General features: G+C 36.6%; 2 protein-coding genes across 2 annotated transcripts; both read left to right on the top strand.

The window, feature by feature from the left end:
• Positions 1 to 15549: 15549 nt before the first annotated feature.
• Positions 15550 to 20121, top strand: LOC110730551 (pyruvate decarboxylase 1-like). The gene is made up of 7 exons (XM_021910361.1): positions 15550 to 16445; positions 17459 to 17622; positions 17729 to 18290; positions 18546 to 18634; positions 18915 to 19032; positions 19214 to 19402; positions 19750 to 20121. The coding sequence occupies exons 1-7, from the start codon at positions 16002 to 16004 to the stop codon at positions 19918 to 19920; spliced, it is 1737 nt and encodes a 578-aa protein (XP_021766053.1). The 5' UTR covers positions 15550 to 16001; the 3' UTR covers positions 19921 to 20121.
• A 1401-nt stretch (positions 20122 to 21522) lies between these two features.
• On the top strand, positions 21523 to 22424 carry LOC110730552. The gene has a single exon (XM_021910362.1). The coding sequence runs from the start codon at positions 21695 to 21697 to the stop codon at positions 22130 to 22132; it is 438 nt and encodes a 145-aa protein (XP_021766054.1). The 5' UTR covers positions 21523 to 21694; the 3' UTR covers positions 22133 to 22424.
• The last annotated feature ends 4474 nt before the right edge of the window (positions 22425 to 26898 follow it).

Consider the following 26898-nt stretch of genomic DNA (forward strand, 5'->3'; position numbering starts at 1 on the left):
ATGACGGCGCTCCAAGAAAAAGAAGCTAGAGAAAAAGAGTCGACAACAAGTTTTAGAACTTGTAAACCGTTCACGGGTGTGTGAAGGTTACACCTTATTCACAATCACATAGATTGCTAACTCCATAGTGGTCCGGAACCATGACTGGATGTTCAGGGATGATGGTACGAATTTGACCTAAGAGAAGCCAAACCCGCCCTAAATAGACCTCTACTTGATTCTTTTAATATTCATGCACGCTTTTTGATCAACATACATACATTAAGTTAATCCAATCCTAAACCTGTTTAATCTGCATTGGTTGATTATTAATGCACAATCAAATCTATTATTAGTGATCACTTGAGTTACAATCATATTAAACCTAAGTCAAATTATTAATAATATTATTAGGCGTGATTTCAAGTACAAATTCCCTTTAAACTTGCAAAAAGGGGTGTGATCAAGCAATAACAATAAATCATGAATAATCAAGCAACATATGATTAGTACAACAATCATCATCATAAGAACATCATCCAAACATCGTTAGTAGTAAGATCCTAGGCATGATACTAAACGGATTAATAACAAATCCTAGCATGTCACTAATAATCAAAATCAAAGCATTACCTAAACATGATACTAGAAATCAAAATAAGCATCCTAAGCATGATACTAGGAATTAATATAACATTGTAAACATGATTTCTACTCCAAAATTAAAAGAATAATAATAAGGATGATTGAATTACTAACTTTGATGCCTCAACCTTCTTGCTATTAAAACAATACACACGTTAGTAAACTTCAAAAAAATCAAATCAATATCAAATATGAATTGAAATATAGATTTGGGACCAAATCCTCTGAACTATCAACCTTTCACATCGAGGTCAAAGGCAATGTTGAGGATGACTTAGAGTATTCGAATCTCGCGAATGAGGTATTGTGACTGATTTGGTAGAGTATCAAGGATGTGTTTAGGCTAAGGTTATGAACTTCGAGGATTATGATGGTTGTTGATGATAATTGTTGATGATCTGAAACGGGGAAAACGACCTCTATTTATAGGGAAAAAAGAGAGCGTGGACAATCTTAAAATATCATAATTTGGAACGGAATATAACTGCTCTTAACGCGGGGGGACAGAATTGTCGTGACGCGCCAGATTCCATCGCGGCGCGATGAAGCCGACGTGTCGTGATGGTTCTGTCGTTCTGCGATTTTTTCTAAAGATAATAAAGGCGTACGAAGTTTGATTTCTTATAGAATTAGATTTATGAAATATATACGGATGTATTTTAATTTGAATAGAACAAGGACTATCATAAAAGAAGTTTTATTCGACTTCGAACTCTTTTGATCTTTATTTTTTCGGAAAGGATAGATTAGAACCTTCTAGAGACTTCCACAAGTTCCTAACTGACTTAGGATTGGGAATAAGATATTTGGACCCTCATATGATCATTGGATCGTAGGTAAGGTGGACCTAGGCTCGGTTTGGGCTTGGTTTAGTATTTTGGCCATAACTTATTCGTTTTAAGTCGGATTAGGGTTTATAATATATCGTTGGAAAGCTCTTTTCAAGCCCCATAAAACTAAACAATAATTGGACTGAGATTATGTACCAAAATAATTTGATTTGGACGTTTTTATGATTTGGACACGAAATGAATGATTTTAAGAACACGAAATAAATGATTTTGGGTTTAAAGACACGAAATGAATAATTTAGCTTAAAACAGTTTAGGTATTGTTAGGGGTAGGGTCAAGGTTTAAGAAGATTTCACGAGATTGTTCAACTCTTTACCGAACTCGTTAATCAAAGACATGAAAAGTAACATGAAAAGTACTCATTACTGGGTTTGGTTTTTGGGGAGACACAATCAGGTGTCTACACAACCGATTAACCATATTCGTTCATCATTGTAACCTAATAACTCAATTAATTACTATATATGTGAAATGACAACACTATATGGTTGGCCATGTTTAAGAAATTATGATTACCGACAAGTAGAGCTGTCAAAAGCTGACCCAACACTACTAGAAATAGGTCGTTTTCCGACGGACCTAAATTCCGTCGGAAAATTCGAACTTTCCGACGGAATTAGGGTTTGTCAGAAAATTCCGTCGGAAAAGGTCCGTGACGACGGAAAATCCCTCGGAAGTCTTGCGACGGAAATTAATTCTCTCGGAACTCTAGGCTTCCGACGTAATATTCCGTCGAAAAGTTAAATTTTCGACGGAATTTAAATCCGTCGGAATTTTCCGACGGAATATTCCCTCGGAAATCCCAAATATTCCGACGGATTATTATTCCGTCGGAAATATTCCGTCGGAAAATTCTAATATAAAAAAAAAAAAACAACACCCACAACTTTGATTTTTTTCTTTTTCTCTTTCTCCTCTCCTCTCCTCTTTCTCTCTCTTCTCCTTCTCTGACCTCCCTCCTTCTCTCAGATTCGCCTCTCTTTCTCTCTCTTCTCCTTCTCCTTCCTCCGTTTCTCTCTCCTCCTTCTCCTTCCTCCGTTTCTCTCTCCTCCGCGCAACCAACACCAAGCACCACCGTCGCTGCGCAACCAATACACTACCACCACCTTCTCAAGGTTTTTCATGTCAAATTCGACCATGAAAACCCTAGATCTAGAGTTTTCATAGTCGAATTTGACCTTTAAAACCCAAATTCAAGCTAATTTAGGGGTTTTGATGGAACTCAAGGTAAGTTGTCGAATTTCTTCATTTTTTTTTTTTGAAATTTCTGGGTTTTTTTCTTTTTAAATTTTCGGGTTTTTTTGGGTCGAATTTCTGGGTTTTTTTTGGGTCGAATTTTTAGGGTTTTTTTGGGTCGAATTGCTCGGTTTTTTTGGGTCGCATTACTTCGTTTTTTTGGGTCGAATTTTTGGGGTTTTTTGGGGTCGAATTGCTCGGTTATTTTGGGTCGCATTACTTCGGTTTTTTAGGTCGACTTTCTAGGGTTTTTTGGGTCGAATTACTTTGTTTTTTTTAAGTGGTTTTCTGCTGTTTTTTTGGGTGATTTCGGTGGTGGTTTGGGAGGGTGTGGAATGGCGAGGTGGGTGGTGGTGGTTTGGGTGGTGGTATTTGGGTGGTTGGGAAGGGATACATGTTAGGGTGGTAAGTGGGTTTTTCGGTTGGACGTGATGGTGGTGGGTGGTGTGGGAAATGGGGTTGGAAGTGGTGGTGGTGGGTGGTGTGGGAAAATGGGTTGGAGGTGGTGGTGGTGGGTGGTGTGGGCTGGTGGCGGGGGTGGATCTAAGTAGGGTAAAGGTTAGGGGTGGGGCTCTTTTTTTTTTTAATTGACTTTTCCGACAGAAACTTCCGTCGGAAATTTCCGTCGGAATATACGTCTTCCGACGGAATACTTTCCCAACTCCGCAGAAATTTCCGTCAGAAAATTGCGACGGAATTTTGTTTAAAGTCAAAAACAGCTCCGACAGAACAGATTCCTTCGGAAAAGTGGCTTCCGACGGGATTTCCCTCGGAAAACGTCGAATTTCCTACAATGTGTTTTGCGACAGACATATTCCGACGGAATTCCGTCGGAAGACCATTTTCCGACGGAATTTCTGATGTTTTCGACGGAATTTTTCCGTCGGAATGAAGCTGTTTTTTTGTAGTGCAACCCGAAAAATTTACCCTAATCCGATTATGGACCGACTTGTTTGAACCTAGAAAAATGGTGACCCAAACTCGATATGATTCAATTGAAACCAACCCTAGACCCGAATTAACCCAAGAATTTGAGACCTGAACCCAAACATGAACCGACCTGGAGATGACCCGACTTGAATATAACCCGTAAATTATTGACCTGAACCGAGATTGACCCAAACCTATTTTAACCCATCAAAACCCAAATTTCACCCGACTTGAATTCAACCCCACCTGTTACTAACTCGAACCGAATTCAACTCGGCTTGTTATATTGACCCGACCCAAAATTTTTAGGAAGATTTAATGTTTAGATCCATAATTTAAGAGTAGAATTCGAACCTGAAATTTGGACCGATTACTCACTCCTTGTTAAAGATAGAAAGTGACAGTGAGAATTTGAGATTTAGAGTGGGAGTCTGGGAAAGGCGAGCAGGCCGAGCAATGATGAATTATAGCCATGGGTTGATCACTAAATTTCAGTATATTAGGAAAGCTACACTCTAATGGCAACATTATAGGATTTTTAAATATAAACTTCTTTTGTTACTTTTGTTACTTTTTATTTTTAGCTAACTAAGTCTGCAAGTATATATTTTTTTTTCTTTTAATAACCCAAGTATTTGAAACCTGAACTCGAACATGACCCGACCTGAATATAATCCATAAATTATTGACCTGAACCGAACCCGGCCTGAACCGAGATTGACCCAAATCTGTTTTGACTCGTCAAAACCCGAATTTAACCTGATCTGTTACTAACCCGACTCAAATTCAACCCAACCTATTATTGACCCGACCTGAACCTGACCCAAACTTGATAGGATGCATGACCCAATGTGACTCGACCCGAACATGACTCTACCCTAACCCGACCCGCATAGGTAATGCTATTAACCCGACCTGAGTTGACCCGACTAAAATCCAACCCAAATACTCGAATTGACAGCTCTACCGACAAGTGATCTAATAACATATAATTTTGTTAATTACAATAAGGTGGCTCAACTTTAATAGATTTATACATTTGTTGAAATTTGTTATCATAAACTTTTAAGATTTTTTTTTCTTTTATATATAGTAGCATTTAAAATTAAATAAAAAACGTAATTTTTATATATAAAAAAGAGATGTTGTTTATAGTACTTTAAGTAGATGAGCTGTAAAAAGTCGACACAATACAAACCTGAGATGAGAAAAACAGGTCAGTGTTAATAGGTTAGGTCCATTTCACAATTGTTAAATGGGTAAACACGACACCACATGTTTAATTCAGTATTAAGTTTCTAACACTAAACTAGAACAACTAACATGTCTAAGAAATATAACTAAAATAAAATATATTTTTTAGCAAGTAAAAAGAAGGGTTCTATGAGCCAAAACCTCTCACATGTCAACTTTATTATGCAAAACATCACAATACAACATGAAATAAAATATAAACAAGCGTGTCAGTATTAAGGATTCTAAACATATTAGTATATATGACATGACATGTTAAGTGTTTTTTTTTTTTTTTTTTTTTTTTTTTTTTTTTTTTTTTTTTTTTTTTTACAACTCATAAAACAGAAAATTAGCCTTTCCTAGCTTTAGTGGCCAAGTTGTGGGATTCAGCAATGATACATATGTTAACTTTCCTAACCATCAAGGAGTTGAGTGAACTAGCTATGCTTTTGATGTTTCTGATGATTGGCTTGATCTCTCGAGCCGCTCCTGAACTCCTGTAGTGTTGGTAAGGCTCTGTACCAAGGCAGTTTAGTCCGTCAGCATGAAGACATTCTTGCTCTTGAGATCATAGCTCATAGGGGCGAGGAGGAAAGCCACCACATCAGCTTGCAGAGGAGTAGCAGCAAGGACTTTGCTATTGTCCTAGATCACTTTCTTGCCTTCGTTGAAGATCACCCAACCTGTGGCTGCTTCCCAGTCTTCTCCATCTTCTCTCCTTATTTTCTTCCAAGCCCCATCAAAGAGTATCTTTATTGAATGGCCTGAAACATGACCAGAGTAGCACCAGCAGATGTTCTAATAAGTTTGAGGTTTCTTGACCCATTTTTCTTCGACACGAACACAAAAACAACCTGTGTCAGCTTTAATTTAGTTGGTTTATTCATAGTCAAAGTCTTCACACTCAGGCTCAAAACGAACAATTCTCTTTTCGTAGTTGGTTCTTGGATCTTAATATTTGTTTATGGCCCCATAAGGTCAAATGGGTTTTTGGATCTTAACTTATTGGGCTAGAGTTTGGCAAAATGTTGGGCTTCTGTATGTGAATAGTCTCTGACTTTGAACTCGCGACTTTGAATGAGCAACTTTGGCCTAAACGATTTAAATTAGACTAGCGTTTTTTAAATAGAGGTTTCCAATATTTGGCTAATTACAATTATTGTCTCTCGGACCTTACATTAATTTTATCATAAAATGATCCATTTAAAGGTTATTTTAACAATTTTTGTGGTAACTTTAATCCCTTTAAGGATAACTTTTAATTATAAAGAGTTTGATTGTATTTTAATATGTAATTTCTAATGAATACATGTTATTAAGGCTAATATGATTAAATCTAATACATTATAAGTGTTTTTAAGGGTAAAATTTATGTTAGGAAAATGATAATTTTTGTAGTATATAGGTGTAACCCTAAATATTTATAGAGTAACGAACTTTAACCCGTCTTTTAATAACTTAATGAAAGTTTGCCTTAATAAAGAATTTGTGATGTCTCTAAGACTCTAAAGTCTAAATGAGGGAATATCTGGCAGTTTGGTTTTCAACTGAAAAGATAACATGTTAACTATTGGAGTGCTGAGGAGGAAGTAAATAGCTTTTTATTACCAACTCTATCAAATTAACAACTAGCAATTCCATACTAAATTACCAAAGCCCTTTCCATATACTTTCGTATTTATATATGTTGCTAATACTAATAGCTAATCACTGCATATAAAACAACTTGCAAGTAGTGAAAACAACAAGTGTGATCAACTATTGCTAATAGGTAATCACTAACTAAGAAACAAGACCTACGGAGTGATAACATTTAAATCATATTAGACCACATTGCTTTTACAAATCAAATTTTTTAAACAAATCAATTCATTAATAAAAAACGGCAATTATAAATGAGATCTAAATTAACAAATACATAAAATTCAATCAAACAAGGGTTTCCTTCATCAAAGCTACGATCGTTAAATAGATCATGCACTGTGGTACATCTCTCGCACATATCGCTGGAATATACAGCCTTTTCGGAGAGACAGTCTAACGATTTATTGTAGTCGTAAGGATGATTTTCATCTTATTCACTTGAACGAATAAGAAAATTCGACAACCGTTGCGATCCCGAACAAATCTTTACCAACGAATTGATAATAGGGCAAAAGATGATTACCTTTTTGATAAACCCTAACATGCCAAAGAACCCTAAACAAAAACAAACAACTAAACTAACAAAAACTAACGACTCCACCATAGGGAGACAATCCACCACAGGTAGACGGACGAACATCTACACTACTCGTGTAGATTTATTGAAACCTAAAATGAAAAACTAAAGAAAATTAAGGGAAAATGTTCGGAAATAGTCTAACTTTTTCAGCCTAAACCGCCAAAATAATTTGGGATTTGTTAAACATCGCCCACAAATTACTACATAAAGCCCACAAAATATACTTGGTTTGACACTTTTGCCCATTTGTGAAATCTTACCAAAAACGAAAAATTATGACATCAAAAAATCAAATTAAAAAAGACACTTGGTTTGACACTTTTGGCCATGTGTGAAATCTTACCAAAAACGAAAAATTCTGACATCGAAAAATCGAATTGAAAAAGACACTTGGTTTGACACTTTTGCCCATTTGTGAAATCTTATCAAAAACGAAAAAATTCTGACATCGAAAAATGTGGAGCCGTACTAGGTCCCCGAGGGAGACCGGAAAGCCGAGGGACGCCGAAGAGTCGTCGTCATCGCAGCAAAACGAGGTAAATCATCGTCGGCGGCGTGAGCATGGACCACCACCGTCATGGTCGGGGCGCCTGGCCAGGACACCGGTGCCATGGTGGTGGTGTCTGGCTAGGACGCCGGCACCGTGGGGGTGGCGCCTGGCCAGGACGCCGGAACCATGGTGGTGGCTTCCAGGCTAGGCGCCACTCCCACGGTGCTGGCGTCCTGGCCAGGCGCCACTCCCACCGTGCCGGCGTCCTGGCCAGGCGCCACTGCCTTTTATATTTGTTTTTTTTTTTAATTTTTTTGTTGTTTGTTTTTTTTTGTTTATAAATTTGATAAATTGAAATTGTTAAAAAAAAAAATGTTTTATTTGAAATTATGTTTTAAATATTTGTTAATAAATTTACTTTATAATTTTGTGTGGAAATTAGATTTTTAATTTTTTTTTTGTTTTTTTTTTTTATAAATTTGAGAAATTTAAATTGTAAAAAAAAATGTATAACTTGAAATTATGTTTTGCATATTTGCTAATAAATTTATTTTGTAATTTTGTATGTGGAAATTAGATTTATGTTAATAATTTACAAAAAAATCAATTATGTTTTAATTTTGTTTGTGTATGAATACTTTTACACATAATTATGTTTTAATTTTGTATGTGTATGAATACTTTTATAAATGATTATGTTTTAATTTTGTATGTGTATCAATACTGTTATACATAATTATGTTTTTAATTTTGTGTTAATTTACGCTTTACATAATTATATGTATTTAAATATAATATCTAATTGATGCAGGACTATGGTGGAGACGAAAATGATTACAGTGGAATATTTGTACATGATGGTCCCTTCGAAGATGCTCAACAAGCGATTGATTGGGCTAAACAGGTTGCAATTACTTCTGGTTTTTGCTTGGTATTAACAAGTCATAAATCTCAACGAGATGGTAGAATGGATCGCATTTTGAGATGCGACCATTATCGCAAAAAAGAAGAAAGAGATTTTAGTACAGCCACTCGGTGTGATACAAAGCGGAAAGGTTGTGGGTGTGAGTTCAGAGTAAAGGTTCGGCAACTAGAGAGTCGTGAAGGTTGGGAAGTGAAGGGTTACTCCAAATGGGGGTATCACAACCATGAGATGATAGTATATGAAGTGGGTCATCGACAGTTGAGCGGCTTAAGTCCTGCTGCAAAACTGGTTGTCAAAGAAATGAGTGATGCTCAAGTGAAGCCTGCTAAAATATTAGCATCTGTGCTAGAGAAATTTCCTGAAGACCAGCCAAACCGAAGACACATCTACAACGTTAGACAGCAACTGAAGTTTGAACGGTCAGAGAGAAGGAACCCTATACAGCAGCTTCTACACCAGGCACAAGCACGTGGTTACCTGTTCTGGTATGATTCTGATGAAGATACAGCGGAGGTGACTCATCTATTCCTTGTGCATCCTGATTGTGCTGATATGATCAAGTCTTGGCCATCTGTGATTTTGATCGATTCAACGTACAAGACAAACAAGTACAGGTTCCCACTGGTTGAGATGATTGGGATGACTCCAACGAACCAGAACTTTCTGATTGGTCATGCAGTCATCAAGGATGAGACGGCTGCGAGTTATTATTGGGTCTTGGAGAAGCTGAGAAACTACATCGGCCCTAATGTTCAGCCATCAGCCATCGTCAGTGATTGTGAGGGAGGTCTCTTTGCCCCCATAGCAAAGCTGTTTCCAGAATCGAAGCACTTATTATGCACATGGCACATCAACAACTGTGTGGAAGTGAAAGCCTACAACCTTTTCAACTAGAATTTGGAAAGTGTAGAGAGATTGATAAATGGTAAGTGGCGGAAGATCCTGCAAGCTACCACAGAGGCAGAGTACGATCGAGCCTTGGCCAACTTCAGGGATTCGTACCAATGGTGTCCGGCACTGATAAACTATGTGATGCAGCAGTGGGTACCTCACAGGGAAAATTTTGTCAAATATTGGACAAACCAAGTACTTCATTTTGGAAACACTACAACATGCAGAGTTGAGAGTGCTCATAGAGCTACGAAGGACTGGACTGATTCTTCCACCGCTGCTTTGGATACACTGTTCGAGAGAATAAACAAGGCAATTGAAACTCAGAAGAACGGCATCAGGAACTCTCAGGAGGACTCTAGGCGGCGACATGGTACGATGTATAGCCATTTCATATTTAAGATTCTACATGGGCGTGTGTCACACTACTGCTTGGGGTTGATTCTGACCGAGCACAACAGGATGAGGGAGTTGGCGGATGAAGTTGATGTTCGGTGTGGATGTGCTATATCAGTAACTCATGGATTACCTTACGCATGCACCATTCACCGCGTAATTACCCAAGATAGGACGTCGTTACACGTTGATCAGGTTCATCCATTCAGGTGGACGCTCATTATTAGTGAGCATGCAGATACGCAGACGGTCGACCGCGAATAGGAGGAGTTGGAGCAGTTTCGTTCGATGTATGACCGAGTGTCCTCCAGTCATCCTTCCATTATTCGTGATGCTACTCACGTACTGCATGACATGTTCAACACGTCCTGCTTAGATCACGAGGAACCTGAAGGGGTCGAGCGACCTAGAGGTCGCCAACGGCGGAACAGGAGTGCGTTTTAGTACATTCGTGGTCGTGGTCGTACATCGTCATCCAGTCGTAGCCAGTCTTCTTCGTCTGTGAATATGCCTGGCACTGGTACAATTGCTTACTTTAATTTACGTTTTATAATGGTTTTAAGTTTACTACTGACTTGTTCACTGTGTTTAATGATATGTTCAACAGGAAGATTTGATATTGACTAGTTTCCATACAAGGATAGGATACCTAACATCATCATGTCATACTTGGACGGCTGGAATGATGTAGTTGGAGATGGTAACTGCGGATTCGGGTCGTGGCTGATGTGTTTCAGATGGGCAAAGACAACTACGGTTTAGTGCGTCAGTTGATGTACAGTGAAATTGCCTCTAACCGAGATGTTTATCGTCATGTGTAACAGGACGACTTGGATAGTGCTCTGCGGCGTATCCGGTGGGGAGGAGGACCTTGCGGTCTAAATCATTATTTCGATGCGCCACTAGATCTCTTTGCCGTTGCAAACATTTACAAGTGCGCAGTAATGCATTTTGGGCTGGGATTGCATAGTCGGGCTTATTATCCTTGTACAACGGTTCTCCCTTGGTCTTCGCGTGAGACTATCACTACACCGGTCAGAGAGCTAGCTATTGCATTTCTTGGGTCGTCATACAAACATTTCATCCGACTGGACCTGTCATCCGATTTTCCTGTCCCACCGATCATACCTCGGTGGTACGACATTTGCGCAGCAAGCGTAGAGGGTTGGGATGCGCTGTATCATGACCGGATCCATCAATGGAACACCCTAGCAGCTTTTTAGTTTTTCATTGGTACACTATTTCTATGTAACCTTATTTTTGCGTTGCTTATTATCCTCGTACTGTACTGTTGACTACATTTATATGTTACGTGCATACTCTCAAATGTTAAAAACTAAAACAATAATTTCAAATGTTAAAAACTAAAACGATAATTTCAAATGTTAAAAACTAAAACGATAATTTCAAATGTCAAAAACCAAAACGATAATTTCAAATGTTAAAAACTAAAACGATAATTTTAAATGTTAAAAACTAAAACGATTGTATTAAATTCTGCAAACTACAAAGATAATGTCCTATTTCACAAACTAATTTGATAATGTAAAAAATGTTCAACAAACAAAATTCCAATAACATCAGTAATCCCTCTTTGCCGCAGACTCCCAATGCGCAAGGGTCTGTTCCAACTCATCAACAGCAGCTCTCCCTGCTGCACTCATGCTGTCCTTCTCCAAGGAGAGTTTTTGTACGCCTTGTATTATCTTTCCCATCCACTACACACAAGAAAAATAAAACATGAAATTGAATAACTATATATAAAACTTTAAAAAAACGCAACAATAAATTTTTGTTTAGACATACCGCATCTACGGCAGTTGGCGGTGGCATATCATGATCATCGGCGTCGTCGCCATATTCGAGGTCTCTAATCAACCTTGGGTGCAAATACCGATTATACCATTCCATGTAGTGCTGGTCACACATGGGAGGCACCCCAGTAGGCGGCCTCTGCAGCTCCGCAGTCCATAAGCGGGCAACCATCGGGAACTGCTCCCACTTGGCAATCATGCTATCCGGCCATTGGACGACGTACTCCTTCGACGACGCAGATCGGACCGCCTTACTCGGCCATGCCGGTGGAGGAGGGACAACTTGGACGAACCCAAGCTGGCGAAGACAGCGCTGGGGCATGTACGCCTCCATGATCTCACGATACTGTATGAGTCCCGTGTAGAGGGTCCTAAGTACCCTATTACTAGGGTTCTGGCCGAAAGGCATCCAGTTCACCTGCACAAAATTTTTTAAATTAGTAAGATTCATATAATAAATGCATAACAGTACAAATTTAGAAAATAATTTGTACACTTTACCTCTGAGGGGGACATCCTGTCAAGCGATAACCGTATCGATCGGAGGCGGTCAACGGACTTCTTCTCCAATCGCGAACTCCACGCACAGGCACGGGGCATCCCATCACTAATAGGAACCGGGTCACGGTGTGGTCGAAATGCAGGAAAATACTCGTATATCTAGGTCTGCAATAAAGTCAGACATCCAGTGATACCTGTCGCGTCAGCCCGACTCGAAAATCCTAGTTGGAGATACAGATACGCCAACATAGCCGACCCCCAAGAAAACTGGCCTACACTGTCAGGCTCACACGCATCAACTATGTCGTGTGGCCTGAGCTTGTTTCCGCTCTTATCCGGAAACAAGGTACACCCGAGGAGAAGAAAAACATAAGCAGCCAACTGTGCGTCGTGCGTCCTACGTGCACCGGGGTGCAAACAACGCTGCAAGACGGATGCAATCTTCACACCGCCGTGGTCCCAAACACCAAGCGCCCCAGTGTATAGCGCAGTCCTGTCCACCGCCAACAGCTCCGCCAACAAATCTGCCTGATCTGCATCAGTCACAACAGAAAGACGTTTACCCTCTGCGCGAATCCCAAGAATGGCCTCGACGTCATGCAACATGATCGTCATCTCACCGAATGGAAGGTGGAAAGAGTTCGTATCCGGCTGCCATCGCTCAACGAAAGCCGTGATCAACGTCCAGTCAATCTTATCGTGCATGGTGGCAGGAAGGTGATTCACCCCAGTGTCCTCCAGTCGCTCGAACATCTCGCTCTCCACCGGCCAAGACTCAGCCCATCTGCTCAAAACGGTACAAGTCTTTTCCCAGGTTTAGCATTTCAAAATGCCCGTCACCAAACCCCTCTCCTGGTCCTCCCAGATACAAGTAGCTATGTGTCCTAGAAAGCTAGGAATCACACTCCCGTCTATAGGCCCCCCAGGCACCTCACCCTTAACCACCCAAAAATCATTAACGGCCCTCGACCATTTTCTGCTTGCCCTAGACACGGTGGACGCAGATAATGTGCCAGATCTACTAACAAACCTACCATCCCTACCCTTACGCACATCTACCCTATGCGTCTCATACATGTCATCTAGCCTCTGAATGGACCGTAATCATCATATGGTCCACTCCCGTCGTCCACATCCTCGTATGCGCCCTCCTCCTCCTCCTCCTCATCATCATCATCATCATCTTCATCCTCATCCCGATGGTGAACCCGTTCTCTACGAGCCGAGGCCGAAATACCACGGGATCTAAGATGTCTGGGCCCCGAGCTCTCCATCGAGTAGTTTCCACTTCTAATAAGGTCTAGATTCTTCCCGCACCATGGCGAAAATGCGACACCTTCAAAAAATTAATCAATGTACACACAAAAAAAAAAATTATAACAAAAATAACTACCAAAAACCAAATCAAATAAACTAAAAAAATACTAGCAAAGTAACCTGAAAAAGAAACTAACAGAACACTTAAAATAAATTAAAGAATAAAATATACACAAACAAAGAAAAAAAAAACCAACACATACAAAATATATATAAACATAAAAGAAAAATTTTAAAAAATAAACTAAACGAAAACATTATCAACTAAACAGAAAAACGTACTAACAGAAAACAAACATTATCAACTAAACAGAAAAACGTACTAACAGAAAACAAACATTATCAACTAAACAGAAAAACGTACTAACAGAAAACAAACATTATCAACTAACAAATACAAAAAAAAAATGTACAAAACAAACATACAAAGAAATGTAAAAGAAGTATAAACGTAAAAAAAATACAACAAAATTGAAAAAAATTTATACAAATAAACAACAAAATATACAAAAAAAAAAAAAAAAAAAAAAAAAAAAATCTGATTTTTTAAAAAAAAACACTTAAAAAAACATAAAACAAAAACAAAATTTTAATTTTAAAAAAAAAAAACTAAAAAAAACAAAAAACAAAAATCAAAATAAAAATAATGATTTTCATAAACATAAACAAAATAAAAATACTCTGATTTTAAAAAAAAAAAAAAAAAAAAAAACTTAAAAAAACAAAAAAAAAAAAAAAAAAAAAAAAAAAACTCTAATTTAAAAAAAATTACTTTAAAAAACAAAAAAAAATTCTGATAAAAAAAAAAAAAAAAAAAAAAAAAAAAAAAAAAACTGATTTTCAAAAAAAACAAAAAAATTAAAAAAAAAAAAACAAAAACAAACCGGTCGCATGAGGAGGACGCCACGCCGGTGATGGCGGTGCTAGATCCAGACGCCAGAGCCGTGGCGGCGTCGTCCTACCTAGACGCCTGAGCCGTGGTTTCGACGTCTGCACCTGGCGCCACCACCACCGGCGTGGCATCCTCCCCAGGCGCCCTGCCTTGCCACGACAGTTTTTTTTTTTTTTTTTGGAAAAAACCAACCTTTCCACCGTGAGACCTCCTTCCCTCCGCCATCGCCGCCGCTAATTCCTTACCTTGCCGCCTCGACATTGCCGTACTTTGAAATTTTTTTTTTTAAAAAAACATAGAATGAAATTGAGTGAGATTTTTTTTTTTGGTGATGAGAGAGTGTGTCTTTTTTTTTGGTGAAGGGCAATATTGTCAATTCAATGGAATTTTGTGAGATTTAGTTGGTAAATTGTAGGCGATGTTTAGCAATCCACAAAAATTTGAAAACCCTAGAAGAGAGAAAGAGAGGATGTGAGAAAAGGAGAGGAGAGAATTTTTTTATTTTTTATTTTTAGTCCTGCTTTTACAAATCAAATTAAATCACTTTGTTCTTGCAATAAATTTTAACCTACTATAGTTGTTTCATATACAAATAGGTTTACTATTTTACAATTCTACAGCTTTATAGCTCGTAAATCAGAGAAGAACTACTACCTTTGTTAATTTTTAGTTGCAGCAAAGAGATATTTAATACCTCAAAAAATACATCCATATATTGCAACTAAAATTAATGGAGGTAGTACAAAATTACAAATAATACACTCTAATTTTTGACAAGTCTACTAGAAGAACTATATTTTTATACTTCCTCCATTTTTTTACTTGACTTGTTTCTTTTATTACGCTAGTCAATACAAAACTTTGACTATCAATAACTTTAATTATTCATAAGTAAAAATTATAAAAGTTACGGATTATATATTATGATAGTACTTATTGTGACGAATTTTAAAAAATCCTACATGAATATGTTTTTCCTTACATATTATTTACAAAAGACGGTCAAAGAAGATGTGGTGAATAGTGGAAAAGTTATAGCAGGTCAAATAAAAAAGAACGAATGAAATAAGAAAGAAGAAAAACATTTTAAAAAATCGTATGTACCGTATATCTGATATACAGTTACCTTAAAATGAAAAAAAGTTACCCTGCAATGAATGAAAGTTACTCAGTACATATAAGTTATCCTAATATAAATAAAAGTTACTTTACTGACAAAAATTACCCAAAAAGTCTAAAAGTTATCCTAGAATCAATAAAAGTTATTTTAATATATATAGTAATAAAAAAAATTTAAGAAAGAATCCCCTTCTCCAGAAACGACATAAAAATCAAAATTGATGACCGTATTTTTCAAAACTGTAAACGGTGGACCTTCCCTTTGTTTCAACAACACCCAAACTTGTCAAATCCTTCATTCCTAGGAATCCCATAATTTCCCTTGTTTTCCATCATTTCCTTTTTTTTCTTATTCCCAAAAACAGAGTCTGGTTTCCTGTTTCCGCCGCCTACATCAAACCAAACCCACTTTAACCCCTTCTTTAATTAATCAAATTCCCCCATTTTAGCTCACTGATTACTCTCCAACTGCCTAATTATATTTTCTTCCACTCTTCCAAACACTAAAACATCATTCCTCAAAAACCTTCAATCATTCCCTTAAACTTGTTTTAATGGATAACGGAGCCTTACCAATCACACCCCTCCAACCTGGTGCAGGTACACTAGGCCGGCACCTCGGGCGCCGGCTAGTTCAAATAGGCGTGAGAGACGTCTTCTCAGTTCCCGGCGATTTCAACTTAACTTTATTAGATCATCTAGTCGATGAGCCAGAACTGAACTTGATCGGGTGCTGCAATGAGCTCAACGCAGGGTATGCTGCTGATGGGTATGCGCGAGCGAAAGGTGTTGGCGCGTGTGTTGTCACGTTCACTGTTGGCGGGCTTAGTGTGCTTAACGCCATTGCTGGAGCTAACAGTGAGAATTTACCTGTGATTTGTATTGTTGGTGGGCCCAATTCTAATGATTATGGGTCTAATAGGATTTTGCATCATACTATTGGGTTGCCTGATTTTACTCAGGAATTGCGTTGCTTTCAGACTGTCACTTGTTTTCAGGTATATATTCCCTTCATTTTGTTACCTTCTTCATTTACCATCCTGATTTTTAGTAATTATGAAAGCATTAAATAATAAGTATGCAGCCTTTCAAAAAAAAATAAAAATAATACGAGTAATAAGTATGCAGTATTTCTAAAATTGGTATGATCCAGAGAATTTAGGAGAAGTCCTAAGAAATGGCCGCTATATATTTTGAAACTGAAAGTATAGCAAAATTGTTGATATACTAAATGCATAAAATACCAGAAATTGGTTTCATCCATATTCTAAGTTCTCACTTTTACTAGAGGTGCAAGCAACAAAGTGTTCACTCACTTGGTAAGTTTCTTATTTCAGATCCTGAAAGTCTAGGTTCGAATTCTACCGAAAACGGTGAGGGTTGAAGTCTGGTCAAGGTCTTCTTTACCAATTAAAATTTTCTTTTTTACTAGAAGCGCAATTGTATTTTGTTAATCCCTTATTCTCTATCTCTGGATCTCATTTTAAAGCAAAAATACTCACATGTATGCTTCTCTTTTTTTTCACATTTTCTTGCTTTGCGTAGCTACATCAACTATGTCTCAAGAAAACGAAAGAGTTTATTTTTCTAATGATACTAATAAATATGTAAATAGTATAATAATTATTATATCATTGTGAGATATACAAGTACTAATAGGACATGTACTGAGTACTCTAACGGTCATTAAAGATATTTTTAGGATTATAATGACATTTATTGGGTATCACTGTGTTAATGGTATATTAGATATTATACCACAGTGACATATAATAGTACCTATAAATATACAAAGAGTATTTTGTTGTTGAGGTACTTTGGCAAATGTTTGGGTAAGTTTCATCTTTCATTCGCTTTTAGTTAACCAACTCAAAGTAACGCAGTATGCATCTTTTTATTAAATTATTGGAAATGGGAACAAAATGTTACCTGCATGCTGCAATTTTTTTGGTTGGGAGTGCTCTGTTGCTCATGTTTGATGTATAATGTGTTGATCATATAAACATAATAGGCGGTGGTGAACAACTTGGATGATGCACATGAGCTGATAGACACTGCAATTTCGACTGCTTTAAAGGAAAGTAAGCCAGTTTACATAAGCATAGGCTGTAATCTGCCTGGAATTCCTCATCCAACTTTTGCTAGGGATCCTGTTCCATACTTCCTTGCACCACAGTATGCATTTTCATAATGATTTTCTCCCCTGTATATTTTAGATAAAACTAGAATGCGTAAATTCTATGTTCTGTTTCTGGTTTATGACACTGACTTTGCAATGCAGCATGAGCAATCAGTTAGGCTTGGAAGCTGCAGTGGAAGCAACAGCCGAGTTTCTAAACAAGGCCGTGAAACCTGTTATAATTGGCGGACCCAAACTTAGAGTGGCAAAGGCGCAAAAGGCATTTGTAGAACTTGCAGATGCATGTGGTTACCCTATAGCAGTCATGCCATCAGGTAAAGGGCTGGTGCCTGAACACCTTCCCCACTTTATCGGCACATACTGGGGTGCTGTCAGTACTAACTATGTTGGTGAAGTGGTCGAATCAGCTGATGCTTATGTATTCGTGGGTCCTATTTTCAATGATTATAGTTCAGTTGGGTATTCCCTGTTGATCAAGAAAGAAAAAATGATCTTAGTGCAGCCTAACCGCGTGACTATTGCTAATGGTCCCTCATATGGATGGGTTTTCATGGATGACTTCTTAAGTGCATTGGCAAAGAAACTTAAGAGAAACACCACAGCCATGGAAAACTATCGACGGATATATACCCCTCCAGGCATGCCTCTAAAGTGTGGGAAGGATGAACCTCTCAGAGTCAATGTTCTCTTCAAGCATATACAGGCAAGCCATATTCTTCAATTTATTCACACAACATTCATTGCATTCTTGGTGTTTTTCAATTTATGCACACAACATTCTTGCCTTTAATGATTATAGCTCAGTTGGGTAATCCCTGCTATCAACATTCGTTGAAATCAAGGATCATTCAGCTATATTCAATTCTTTTGGCATGCTTTTCTATATCCTTGCTGGACCCATACATAATAAGTAATTTTATTAAATTGTTATTTGACATTGGTAAGGTTATGAAAACAGGCTATGATTGATGGAAATACTGCAGTGATTGCAGAAACTGGAGACTCATGGTTCAATTGTCAAAAGCTCCGGCTTCCAGAAGGCTGTGGGTAAGTTGAAACACCTGGAAAACATTAAGTCTTTATTGAAATTATTTCTGTAACTTTTATGTAATTCATGCTTGTACAAAAATGAGTTGGATCCCATTGTGACCTAAGTACCTACCATGGTGTACATGTCATTCATGATGTTTTGTTTCCAGCCAATGGGTTTGGGCTAGAATGTACCCAAGCATGCTTTTTGACGTTTTGTGGTTATGTGTGAATGTTGTGAAGTCTGAACATGTATTATTCACGCCTGAAACTGTGGATGTGCGCTCAATATATGCAGGTTTGAATTTCAGATGCAATATGGGTCAATCGGTTGGTCTGTTGGTGCTACATTGGGATATGCTCAAGCTGCCAAAGACAAGCGAGTTGTTGCTTTCATTGGTGACGGGAGTTTTCAGGTCAGCTGCTAATCAAAACTTACCCCTTTGGCAAATGTAACTTCTTTATGAATCTCATGCTCAGTTCAGCATATTGAAACTGCTATTCAGTCTGCCATCCTAACAATTTAAAGTACAGTTATTATGTTTGGTGAAATATGATAGAGTGTGGAAAACTGACAGCTTCTTTCTATCTTATTAGGTCACTGCTCAAGATGTTTCAACAATGATTCGGTGTGGACAAAAGACAATTATATTTCTCATCAACAATGGCGGATATACAATTGAAGTCGAGATCCATGATGGACCCTACAATGTGATTAAGAACTGGAACTATACAGGCTTTATTAAGGCTATCCATAACGGCCAAGGAAATTGTTGGACCGCAAAGGTAATTTACCACTAATAGAAACTTGTTTGAATTCTGCATCTCCTTCTAGTTATATTTTCTTCGACTTTTATGGTTGATGCATGTTTTCACTCGTGTTCATTAGCTCAACTGAGACCTTAATGAGTATGACCAATTCAGTTTTTTGGCCACTTAGAGAAATGTAGAATCATGTGTAGTTTTAAAAGCAATTGTCAATCAATTATCTTTTCTAAAATATCAATCATTTGGTGCATAATTTCTCAATTATCAAACGGCTAATAACAAAAATGTGGCTTAGCAAATGATTTAAGAAATTCTTCATCTCGTCAAGTGTTAATTTTGTTGTTGTGAACAATTATAAAATGAAGGTCCAAACAGAGGAACAACTGATTGATGCAATAGCAGCTGCCACGGGTGAATATAAGGACTCTCTTTGTTTTATCGAAATCCTTGTGCACAAAGACGATACCAGCAAAGAACTGTTGGAATGGGGATCTCGCGTTGCCTCTGCGAACAGTCGGCCTCCAAATCCTCAGTAGTGATTTTGTAGTCCTTTCATCAAGCTTATCAACTGTTGTAGCTATCTGTGGTGGCTTTGAATAAAGGCTGTACTAAACAATGACAGATTTTGTATGGTTTGTATATAAATAAATGTTTTCGTCCTGTGATATATGTATATTGTTGATTGACTGATAATCTACCAATCTGAGAGGATAAATAAATTGTTGGTCCTAGTTTAATGCTTTGTTCTTTTAAGCTTAAACAGAATAGCCCAACTTTGATTTAAAATGAGCTACCCTACTCCTACTTGACATGAAAATAAACAAGAAACATACTCAACTATGGCCCAACTCCAATAAACCCGCATCACATTAGTCATTACCCAATTCAAATAATTCAATTTAGACTTAAATTATAAACTCCATTTTGCCATCTAACAAATCGACCTAAGGTCCTAAGACACCTTATGTGAAAATGAACATGACAGAATTAAAATTGATAGAATTTTTTACCATTAAGTTACTTAATAGTCTTCTCGATTTGAAACATCGTAACTTGCATTGTAATTGTTTTATACATGAGATATCGGAAAATATATGTGTGATATATTTTCCGTAGATATCATTAACAGAATAATAAATTTAGGTTTATTTTATGTTAAGATATTATTTAGAGAATATATATTTAAAATTTATGGTTATGCTAGTATATCCTTAAAATGACATGATTTTGTACCTTGAAACGACAGGACAAGCATATTGGTTTCCTTGTACCTTGAGACGACAGGACATTATACCTTGAAACGAAAGGGCAAGCATTAAAAAAAAATATGAAGTCGACATCAACAGAGTAGTGCATCTCGATCAACTTCAACAAAGTGAAGAATTGAAGTCGATCGATTTCAACAAAGTGAAGAATTTCTAATCGCAACGTTCATGTTACTGCGGTTACGATTGCAGGAGGGTGTTAAAGATATGAGATATCGGAAAATATATGTGTGATATATTTTCTGTAGATATCATTAAGAGAATAATATAATTAGGTTTATTTTATGTTAACATATTCTTTAGAGAATATATTTTTAAGATTTATGGTTATGCTAGTATATCTTTTAGAAAGATTATTTCCTATCTTATAAGCTTAGGTTTTGTATATACTCAACCTATCGATGAATAATAAGGAAGTAATACGAACCCATACAATTATACTCTTTCACCCTAACTTGTATCACCGGATATAAGAAATTTACTTGATTATCTTTACATCAAAACATTTGTCACCCGATTATAACCCGAATTGACGTTAACCAATTAAAGTACGTATTAATCACACAATTATGATCCAAACCGAATTGACACAAACCAACCTTGATTCGAGCAATCCGTTGCCCACCCTCTATAATGCATGATATTCATTCACAATTCATATATCCGTCAATTTAAAACAGGTTAGTAAATCAAGCAATTCCCAACAACTTTCCATGTGGGAGGGCAATCACCCCATCTAAATTCCACATCCTCAAGAATCATATTCCATTTTCCAAACTAACACCTTTAAACAACTAATAAATGCAACACTACCTCTTTACATATACACCAACCAACTATACCCATCAAAAATTTAATTCTTTACCCATAAAAAAAATCAATTATTTCTTCATACTTTAAACTCCTCTAGGCTCTATATAAATCCTTTTAAACCCCATTATTCCTTATAACCCCAAAGTTCTAAACCTTCCAATTATTATTTTATTTTTTTTAGTCCCGAGAGAAAACTGTCCTAACCTCAGTACATTTTTACAAATTTCCAAAAATGTCAGCTCAGTTCATAGAAAAACACCGCGAAAACGCGGAAATATACACCGGTTCAGACCTATGCAAGCAAAAATCAATAGAGCTTTTACTCGAAATCAACATGCCTAATGGTCTACTACCCATGGATGATATTGAGGAAGTTGGGTATAATCGTACGACCGGGTTCGTGTGGCTAATCCAAAAGAAACCGATCCAACACCGGTTCGAAAAGATCGGTAAACAAGTATCATATGATACTCATGTTACGGCTTTTGTTGAGAATCGTCGGATGAAGAAACTTCATGGAGTTAAAGCTAAGGAGCTCTTAATTTGGATCACTCTTAATGAAATTTATATTGATGATCCTAATTCTGGTAAAATTACCTTTGGTACCCCTACTGGTATTTCCCGCTCTTACCCAATTTCTGCTTTTGAGGTGGAAGAAGAGAAGAAATGAAAGGATTTTTCAAGGGGTAATTTTGGGATTTCAACTTGCTTAATGTCAACTTACTCTTAATCATGGAGATTTAGCTATGTTTTTAATTTGATCTTGCCCTACTAAACCATTATCTATGCTTTTAATGATTAAGTACTAAGAATATGTTTACTTTTCTCTACTAGTATTAAGTTGTGTGTTATTATATAGTATACCAAAGCGGAAGCTACTAATGCAAGTTTTACGTTTTATAATATTTTTATGTGATTATATTATAATAAATGTATTCTCCGTATGATAATTGTTGTTATAAGGCATTTTGTACGAGTATAATTGTTGTTCATTATTAATCTTATGTTGTTGTAAGATATTTTATTAATTGACTAAAAACTCTACAGAAGTTAATAATAAGAATTAAAGGTCCAATAATAAGTGGCTAATGACATTAGGAATCAATTAAGTATATTTTCTGAAAGTCGAAATATATTGTTCAGTATTCATTATTCTTCACCCACTTGCGAAGTGTTGTGATCACAGCATAAGTACATTATACAATTATCTTTATTCCTTCCCCAATTAAGACCAAAATATACCTACACATACCAATTAGGACAATTTGGTAAGCACGGCATACATTTTTTTCTTCATCCTACAATTATCGTTAAAGTGTTAGAATTAAAAAGAGATCCAGCTTTAAAGTGTTAGATTCAAAAAGAGATTTGTAACTTTTTATTAGTATTTTTAATATGACATACACCTTTTACTAGCCAAGCAAGCTAGGTGGACGTGTAGCCGTGTAGGTCGAATTTCCTTAATTTGGAAGGAACAAGCTAACAATTTTCTCACAAAAGGAGAAGTTTGAAGATTAATTCCAAATAATGAATCTTGTGCCCACGTAAAATTGACCTAAAGAAAATATACAGATTATAACGTTTGTGACTAATAACAACCATCCTTGTAGTCATCATGCATTTCTTAAGGTATAAATAAATGACATATTTGTGCAATAAAAACAGCTTCAACTACCAACAAGACTCACTTATCTCATATTTATTTTGTACTCGTATAATTAATGATTTTCACAAACTCTTATATGTGGCTTGTCACACGGTGTAGCCAGCCATCATGGGGTTTACTTCATTAGTATGTGTTATAGGGGTTACTTACTTACTTTGTCAGTGTTATAGAGGTTACTTGGTCAATGTTATAGAGATTACTTTGTTTTCTTTTACAATCAGCCACACGGTGTGACCAGCCGCACACAAGACGGGCTAGATAATTTTTACACCTACATATTTTCTTAAAAAATTTCACATAGAAACTTGCATAAATATCCCATGTCCACCTTTATAATTCCAATATAATTTTTTAATTTTTCTAAATTTATTTATTGTCTTGTCTTTATTTTTTTTTTTAATTACTTCTTATTTTTGAATGAAAGTGTCTTGTCTTTATTTACTTCCCTTTATAACCATTGTTGTGGTTTCCTTATTATGGATATTATTGTATACGACTATGTCAAAAATATCATTAAATTGTTATCTTTTGTTGGTATAAAATTGAATAATTTGCAATCATTATTGATTTGCACTCCATCCATTTTTTTAAATGCAATAATTTAATTTCACGGAGTTTAGAAGACATTTTATTTAAATTTCTTTTTTTTTTTAAAAAAGAAAATTAATTCATTAATGGAAGAGTCATACAACATCTACAATATAAATCAAAACTAGCAAATACAATACAAACTGAATCGAATAATATTCTTATTTGACAAAACTACGACTGTTGTTATCTAGATCTGACATTTCTAAATGCCCTCTTTCACACCGCTGTTTGATACAGCTTTTCACGAGGGGGTCTTTCGATCTATTGTAGCTTTAATTTGGAATCGAACACCATTCGGTACAATTGATTGTAGATGTAGAATTAACCTCCATGGCAACACATCACAACTCCTCATCAACAAATCAATTTTTCGTACGAAATTAAAGAACATAGCCCCAAAACTCTCAAAAAGAGAGAAAAATTAACTCGATATACGGGTAGAAATAACCCGATATAAGGGTAGAAAAACTCTCAAATAGAGAGAGTACAATTATTGTGAGCATAAAGTAAAAAACTAGTAAGAAACTAAGAGATTAGGGGCTTACCATCAACCAAAAGGTTGGTGGTAGCCCCTAGAAACAAGAATTTTTTTTTTTAGGGTTTTTGAGGAGGAAGAGAATAAGAGGAGAGGCGGAGTGGAAGGGTTTATTTAACTTTCTTTATAACAAAATATATGTGAAGTGATACGTATTGTGAGGAGGGTGTGCCCGTCGTTGGGAATCCTTCTCCTCTATGTCCATGGCCCTTTAAAAGCCTAGGACTTTACACCGTTTTAAAGCGTGTTAGGATTGAATTCCTGACTGTTTGGGGGACCTTGAATTAGAGTTGATTCTATCATTATGCTTTTTTGTAAGTAACTAGTAAGGAGTCGCCAATGAGTTTTAGGAAAACTCATAAACCTCGTTCATGTCTTTCTCCCGATTAGAGTTCAAGGGATATTTTAGCATGAATCATAAGTTTACCCATGCCCAAATTGGACTACGTGTACCAGGAATGAGTTTGGGAGCGAGAGTACTTAAATAATGTTCCTTTTAGGGAGGAATCGCTATTCTAGCCCAAGTGCGGCCTCTACTAGCTCTTTCTTTTTCACAATTTCATTACCAAACAATATATGCAACGTGATACCTAAAACTAAGTTAGTTGATTTTAGTTACACACATTAATCACGTAGGAATTACATCGCAAAAGTCGTTATTCTTATTTATTCAAATTCGTGAAAGAACAAAAAGTAAACAAGATTCGCCTTAGCTTAAGTGATAAATCAATCAATTAATTATTCAAATTCTAGTCTTGATTAACGAAAGAATACTATGTGAATTGATTGATTAAACTTTGTTTAGAGTGATTAAACAACACTAATTAGTTGATTAAAAGTTGTTTAAACAAGAAAAGAAAAGGTGATTTATCTAAGTGCTCGGGATTTTACCACTTTTCCTTATTAGATCTTCGTTTAGAACACTTATGGACTCCTTCTTGTTCAGGAACCTCCACCGTAAGAACAAATGATTAAAATGGGTGAGTGTTTAGGACAAGGAGAATGATTAGTGCATAAGATCACAAGGTTTTTGCTGACTTTTGGTTAATTTCTGTCTATTCAAAGCTTCGTATTACACCTCAATTTATAGGGAATGGGTAAATTTAGGGTTTTTAACATTCTGCCGCAGCAGATGGCACGCGCATCTCAAAAGGTCGCACGCGGCTGCTACGCGCAAGTGGTTGAGTTGCGCTGCTGAGGGTTACACAACCTATTGTCTTGCGCGTGGCTTCATGGTAAGATTTGATTTAGTATTTTTATAATATTCTGAATCTTCTGCGAGCGCACCACTGGAGGTTGCGCTTGACGTCACGCGCAACCTTGTGGGTTGTGCGTGCCAGGCCAGCGCAACTCCTTAAGTTGCGCTCGGTTTTTCCTGCGGCAGCCTCGGATTTTAACCTAGGCACCTCTAAATTCGTCCAAATTAGGTTTAATCTTTTGATATTAGGCCTAATTACTGATCGGGCTTAGTTTTAGTTAGCTTTGGTTCATTTCGTATTGGGTCAAGCTAGTTGTTATATGTGTTTAAGCCTTAATCAACAATCCATAAGTATTTCTTCATGTTGATCCAACACAAAGATGGGTTTTATTTATCGTCATAGCACTTTCGATCGAGACAGGGGACCAAAAGTAGATGTCGACACATACCAGTTATTTTTTTCACCTAATTTGAACTTATTTGATCTTATCTTATCTTATCTAAACTTATCTCGACTTACTTGAGCTTTTTAGAATTTATCTAAACTTTTTTTTTAGAGAGCTACAAGGGCGAGTGATGAGAATCGATATTAGAATCACCTAGAAACGGGAGGGGAGCTCTGATTTATCTAAACTTATTAGACCTTATTAAAACTTATTTTTTGTTATAATTTGGAATTGAGTATCTCTTATTAGAACTTAGTTTACCTGAACTTATTAATCTAAAAAAAGTGAAAATAACGTAAACAAAACAGACCCTTAGTAGAGTGTGTTGGGGAATTATAAAAAGGAGAAATCGGATTAATAGTTTCTTTTATTTTTAAATTATTAAATAAGGGAAAATAGAGTTTTTAAAAGTAAGAAATAGAAAAATTTGTCAAAAATAAGTCACCTTTGTGCGGTTAGCTTAAAATAAGCCAACCTTTATATTAACTCAAAATAAGTCAACCTTTATAAGATATCTTCCCATACTTGATGGTTTTGGAGGTAACTGGTTGTTTAGCTTAACTATGCCACGTGTCTTAATATGATTGGTTTGTTTTAATTTTATTTATTAAAATTAAAATTTTAAATTTTTTTAAAACAAACATTCCTTCCTTCACTCCCTAGTTCCCCCAGCTGCTAAACAACCCGCACCCTCACGCAAGGGTTGGTGGGAAGAGAAGAGTCAGTCGACGTTTAAGGAAAAGGGAAAGGAAGGGGTTGGGGTGGGGAGGGTTGGCGAGAGGGCAGAGAAAGAAATGGATCAAGGGTTGGGGAGGTGGCTCGTGCGGTGGTCGATGGGGGTAGGGGTGGGGGCTGGTCAGTAGAGGGGCGGGTTTTTTTAAAAAAAATTAATTAAATTAATAGTTTTTAATTTAAAAATTAAATAAAGTGACTTGTTTGGTAGGTTGTAGGTCATTTGACCTATTTATATAAAAAAAAATAATAAAAAATAAAAAATGAA

This window comes from Chenopodium quinoa, unplaced genomic scaffold (assembly GCF_001683475.1).
Source record: "Chenopodium quinoa cultivar QQ74 unplaced genomic scaffold, ASM168347v1, whole genome shotgun sequence".
Taxonomy (NCBI): Eukaryota; Viridiplantae; Streptophyta; class Magnoliopsida; order Caryophyllales; family Amaranthaceae; genus Chenopodium; species Chenopodium quinoa.